The 6,000-nt window shown below is 49.8% G+C and overlaps 1 protein-coding gene across 1 annotated transcript; it reads right to left on the minus strand.

Annotated features, from left to right (window-relative positions):
* Positions 1 to 2,364: 2,364 nt before the first annotated feature.
* LOC142075666 (phorbol-12-myristate-13-acetate-induced protein 1-like) lies at positions 2,365 to 5,198 on the minus strand. Its single transcript, XM_075137365.1, has 2 exons — positions 5,064 to 5,198; positions 2,365 to 4,741 (listed from the first exon to the last, which is right to left on the minus strand). Exons 1-2 carry the CDS (start codon positions 5,113 to 5,115, stop codon positions 4,629 to 4,631), a joined length of 165 nt encoding a protein of 54 aa, XP_074993466.1. The 5' UTR covers positions 5,116 to 5,198; the 3' UTR covers positions 2,365 to 4,628.
* Between the last annotated feature and the right edge of the window lie 802 nt (positions 5,199 to 6,000).

The raw sequence follows: 6,000 nt of genomic DNA on the forward strand, positions 1-6,000 counted from the left end.
GTGCTCCTGCCGTCCTCTCCTGCGGAGGAGAGTATGATGCCAAAGCCCCTGTAAGATGAAATGGCTGAAACAGTTTTATTTGAGGTCACTGCCGTTTCATGAGATATCTCCTGTGGCTGAAGGAATGACACCTGCCTCCACACTTTCAGAGGGCTTGCGGACTGGTGAAATTTGCATTGCACAGAGACCGTGCATGAGAAGGGAGGGCAGCCTTGGTGTGGCCGGTTTCTTATGCCATCATCCAGACAATATAGTGACGCACTTGGATAAAGACACTTGTTTACAGCTGTGACAGCTTTTGGAACTATTGTTCACTGACAGGCCCACCATCATACAGTCACCTACTTCATGCAAAACTCTGCCAGACCGAAAGACAACACATCGTATCCCCAGCCCTTCCTGTCTGGCCTCCTTGCACCTCTACGGATGCACGTCATGCCCTTGCACCATCTCGTGTCGATGGGAGGAAAATGATAAAATTAGTCCCTTCCAGCAGCACGTGCTAAAAATAATGAGCAGCATATGAGACATTGTTTTTCAGATGACTTAAAAAAACATCCCACGGCAGGGAGAGGGAAGGAGGGAGGTGTTGTCTGTTGTCTAGCAATCTGTTTAGGAAATACCTCTTGTGCATCCAGTCTCAGGTGTGAGAGCATGAGCTGGCCGAGGACACCGGACTGGTTTTCGCTTGGGCGAGCACAGTGCGAACGTGACCCGGGGCTGCACTTGCTGCTCTGGCAGGTGCCCACGGGCCGTGGTTAATGGAGAGCACTACGGGGCGGCAACTCCAGCAGTTTGCTTCAGCAGGTGGGTTTGGCTCGGTTTTTTATCAGGTGCTGGTGGGTGAGTCAGGCACCTTCAGACAGCGATGCCATGCCCTGTGATGGGATTTTTTTCCCCCTGCCCTTTAGGGAGGAGCAGGTCACAAGCATTGTGCTCTGGCGGTGACCTGGCTGGAGAGGGGCCAGGCTCCGGCGGGCAGTGGGTGAGGGTGTCTGGATGTTTTCACAAGGCTGACGAGTCTTACGAGTGTAATTTGCTGGTGAGGCTGTGCAAAAATGCACTGCGCAGCACCCGTGGTAGCACTTGGCATCAGGCTGATGGGCCTTCTCAGGACCGCTTTGCTGATGCCCCGAAGTAAAGCTCTTCCAAGCCTCTGCTGGTGGCTAACTGGGAGAGAACAGGGAATTGCTTCCCTTTGTTTTTTTTGTTTACTAGAAACCAGAGCCTTTAGCCAGGAAGCTCTTAGTCCTCCTTGCACTGGGAACACATGCTCCAGTGTCGTGCTCCCTGCCCGTGAAGCTGGGGAGGTGCAGCACGGTGAGTCAGGGGAAAGCCTGCTGATGTGCGTGGTGTAGCAGGTGAGGATCTCGGGCTCTCCTCCCCACAGACACATCTTTGGGTCCCAGCTTTAGGGAGGAATCTGTCTGCACTATCCCTTTGCTATTCCCTTGCGGTAAGCAGTATCATTTCCCCCTTTTCCAAAACTCCAGCTTCCAACTTCGGCGAAAGTAAAAATCTGACCGTGGCAAAACGCTGTATTCCTTTCTGCCTGCATCCGAGACAAAACCCTTAACTTGGATTTCTATCCTTCACTTATCCCCAGGGTCTCTCTTCCTCAAAGCTGCAACACCTCTGGTAAAGGTAATGGAGACCCTGACACCACCCAACTATTCTGTGTGCAGCAGTTACTAGGAAATATTAGAATAGGTGTCTCAGTTTCCTATTTTGAAGTTCAAGGATGTGTTTATGTCTTGTTCCTCTTAAAAGGCAGAAGTAAAAGCCTATTCTCCCAATGCATACCTACTGGCACTCTGCTGTTGCCCTAGGGTGTGCCCACTGACTTGGAAGTATGAAAGGAATTTGTACAATACCATCACGCATTCAGAATCCGCAAAAAATCCCCGAGTTATAACGACGACTCATTTTTCTCCTAAACGCTTTGTATTTATTATCTCAGCAAGAATTCAAGACATACATGCATGGGGCATACAGCAAAACATCTGGCCCATATCCAGAATAGGCCTTAAGAAAAACAAACTCGTGTTGATGCAGTCGTATAGCAGATCCTTTGCAGAAGTGACAAAAGGAGTCGTAGGGAGGACATCAGCAAGCGCTTGCTCATATACTGGCACTGATCGCCTGGATCTAGGTCTTTTTCCTGAGCTCCTGGTGAATGCTAGCACTCTTCACAATCCTCTGAGGAACATAAAAACCCTTCATAAAAAGCAAATAGTCTTTGCAGATCTAGACAGAAAAATACTGCACTAACACTTAAGTCGGATATCCCCTTGGCAATGCATTTATGGAGATGATACTTTTTTTCCATAACATACATGTGTGCTATAGTCTGAAGAATTGGGCAGCCTCTATGAAGCCCGCACCTGATATTTCAAAGCAGCATACACTGAGCAGAACACTTTTATTCAAATACATTTCAGCTACTAATGCAAATGCTAACGCTGAATTCTCCTGAGACTCCCAGACAGGCACGATCATTGTTTAGTACCCTTGATGAAGACTCCAAGACTCCACCAAGTCCAGGACATCCCTTCTGTTGAAGTCGGGGCTGCCTTCAACGAACAGCTTTGCTGAGTTGCACGCAGCGCTAGCCTGAGAGCAGAAACTCTTTGCATTTACTTTTTAATACTTGAAAAGCTGACCTCTGTACATGTCAGCAAAACACTCTGCAGCACTAAGACAAATAAAACTATTCTTGAAACATTATGTTCTCACTGAAAAGGTATTAGCTGGCTTAGAGGAGGAGGGAACCGTGCACGTGGCTCAAGCCAACAGCAAAGCTCCCAGTAATGCCACTGGGACAGGGTTAAGTCCTCAATGCGGAAAGCAGGCAAAGTCAGTCAGCTTCTGCTTAGTGAAATCAGTGACAAGTAACAGCCATATAGAGTTGGTTGTGACAGAGTGACCAGAGCTATGTAAATGACAATTTTGCAAAGGCAGATTCAGAAAAGCTAACTGAAAAATTCAGTTAGCAAATACAAACAAGAATTCACTACAAGGCAGAAAAAACCCAATTTGAACAGACCCAGAATTCAGAAAGTGCAACTACACAGCCTTATACAATGCAAGTGTACTTACATACAAGGTTAGTTAAGGGAAGGAGCTCTGCCCATTGACCTAAGAAGTAGCTACAAAACACGATCAGCTTCAGCCATTTTGCTAGCTTGCACCCATGAAAAAATACTGTTCAGGATCGTGTCTGACATGAATTGACTAGCAGAGTTACTGTTTGCCTTGACGGTTTAATTCAGCTCCCCCGAAGCCAGCGAAGGGTAATAACCCCTCAGTGAGACAGGCATAATGCATCACCATCCACTGGATGTGGCTTCATCATTCCAGAACTGAAATGAGGTTGCCACGAAATGAAATGGAAATAAAGTACAAGGGAAGAACCTTCACTTGTAAGTATTGTTAAACATTCACAGATCCAAGGCTACTTTCCTGTACTGACCGTAACATTCAATTTTATTGATATTATTTCTTCAAAGAGAGGTAGTTGCTTTCTTTGAATAAATAACATTCTCAAGAAAACTTGAGATTCAACTTGGATTCAACTTTAAGTTCTACTTCTATTGAAGTGTTATTTTGTTACTTATAAAGACACAGCAGTATTGTACTGTTCTCAAGAAATTCTTTGTAATATTGAAAGAATCCTTTCACCACATATACCTCAATATCCGTATTTATGTAATATATATTCATATATATATGTCTTATGTAATGCTATATACTAAAGTATGCTCCCCTCGCTGATGCATGATGTATTTCCTTTATTATCAGAAAATAGTATACTTTCTTCTAGTTAATATAATGTATTTTTATGCCATGTTTTGAACATGTTTTCATACTACATTTTGAGCCTAAACAACTAGCATTCAATTAATAGTTCTGTGAAATACTCATGTCATACGCATGGGGTGCACATATTTATATTTTTTATATATATATATTATATATATACAAATATATACATATATATATAAAATATAGACTAGAACTATGCAACATCACGTTAATTCATAGAATTGTAATTTGTAGTCCACAAAGCAACATCCTGTAACAAATAACCTTTCAATAAAGATAGTGGTTTAATTAACAAATGAAGTATTCCCACCACCAGATTCCTGTCCAGGAGAATCCATGCTTTAGAAAACAAAAGCAGTCAGAAACTGAGCAATGGGATTTTGCCTTGTGATATACGATCCCATGTTCCAAGACACTGACATCTATTTGGCTTCTTCCCGAAGGCGGTCTGAGCTCCTTGGTGAAACACAGCAGTGGGACACGAGGACCAGAGGGCGACTGGGGAAACCAGGCTCCTGGAAGTCTTCTCAGACCAGGCTGAAGGGCAAGTTCTGTCTTGCCCCATCACACGGCGAGGGGCTCTGCCCATCGCTATTTTTTTTTCCACCTGGCATTCATACGCTGATATTGCTGTAATATTCTTCAAAGAAATCATGTTGCGACAGCCATCCTTCAGCGGCTACAGGCAGCAAAATACAACGCAAAGAGCTTTCTTCATCTCCCAGTGTCAGTGAAGTCTCTTGTTCCAAATCCACAAAGCCAAGGTCTTCCCTGGTTTTCAGCACACCGCGTCCGAGGGGAGCTCACGTTTCCGGGCAGAACAGCTTTGTGAGGAGGTTCAGGATCTTCTGCCGCAGGTCCCATTTGTCGCCGATCCTGCGCAGCTGCAGGGCGCACTCCGCCGCCGCCTCTCGCTCTGCAGGGCACACGCGCGGCCGTCAGCCACCCGCACCGCCGCCTGCCCACCCGCATTTGGTTTTAATTTTAATGAGATCTTGGCAATATTGTAAATTTTTTTCAAATTCTTTTTCCTCCATATTACCCCCCCCCCCCGACCCCCGACCAGCGGCTGTACCCCCTCGTGTTCACACCGGCGGCCGCGGCCGCATCCCGCCTCCTGCGGCGCGGCGGGCGCTGCCCCCGCTCCAGGTGCTGGAGCCGGGGGGGGCAGCGGCCCGGGCGGAGAAGCGGTGTCCCCCCCTCCACCCCGCCTCCCCGCTCCCTTCACCCTCCGGTACCTGCGGGAGCGGCGGGCGGCGCGACCTTGCGCAGGGTCCTGCCGGGCATCATCGCGGCGGCTGGATGCGGCACGTCGGGGCACGGCTCGGCTCGGCTCGGTGCTGCCCGGCGGCGGCAACAGAGTGCGGGCGGGCGGGGCGGAGCGCGGCCCTAAGAGCGGCGGCGCGGCGGGGTTTTCCCCGCGCCGTGACGTGGGGAAGCCGCGCGGGAATCCCGCCCCCCGCCGGGCGGGCAGGCGGCGGCGTGCCGGAGCGCGCCCCGGGCGGCGCGGGGCCGGGGCCGGGGCCGGGGCGGGGGCCGGGCCCCGGGGACAGCGCCTCCGCTGCGGGACAAAAAGGAATGGCGGGATGGGGTGTGCTGGAACAGGAGGAGATGGGGCGTGCTTGGGGGAGAAGAGGTGGAGGGGTGGGGGTGCTTAGGTAAGAGGAGATGGAGGCGTGGGATGGGCTTTGTGGTGGGCCGGGGCAGGTGGAGGGTTGGGGTTTGCATCCTCAGGGCAAGAAAAGCCAGAGGCGTGGGGTGGGCTTGCACTAGGCAAGGAGAGATGGGAGAGTGGGCTGTGGTTGTGGTACAGGAGAGATGGATGGGGTTGTGCTTGCGCTGAGGAAGAAGAGGTGGAGGGCCGGGGTGTGCTTGGACAAGCAGAAGCAAGGGATGGGGTGTCCTTGTGGTGGGCAAGAAGGCATGGATGCTTGCCATTAACCAGGAGATGCTCCTGACACAGTGCTGTGTTATTATTCAAGGTGGTGGTGACCTTGGCCTCAAATAAGCCATCGGGAAACAAGCTGGCCCATATCATGTGCCATTTGCGACTTAGGGCCACCCTCCTGCTGCTGGATCCTCCCCGTGGCAGCGCAGTGCCTGCACAGCGTGTCGCGGGCTGATGCGCGCCGCAGCATGCTTACCTGCGCTTCCTGTAATTTTAGATTATGCTTT

This window comes from Calonectris borealis, chromosome Z (genome assembly GCF_964195595.1).
Source record: "Calonectris borealis chromosome Z, bCalBor7.hap1.2, whole genome shotgun sequence".
Classification (NCBI taxonomy): Eukaryota; Metazoa; Chordata; class Aves; order Procellariiformes; family Procellariidae; genus Calonectris; species Calonectris borealis.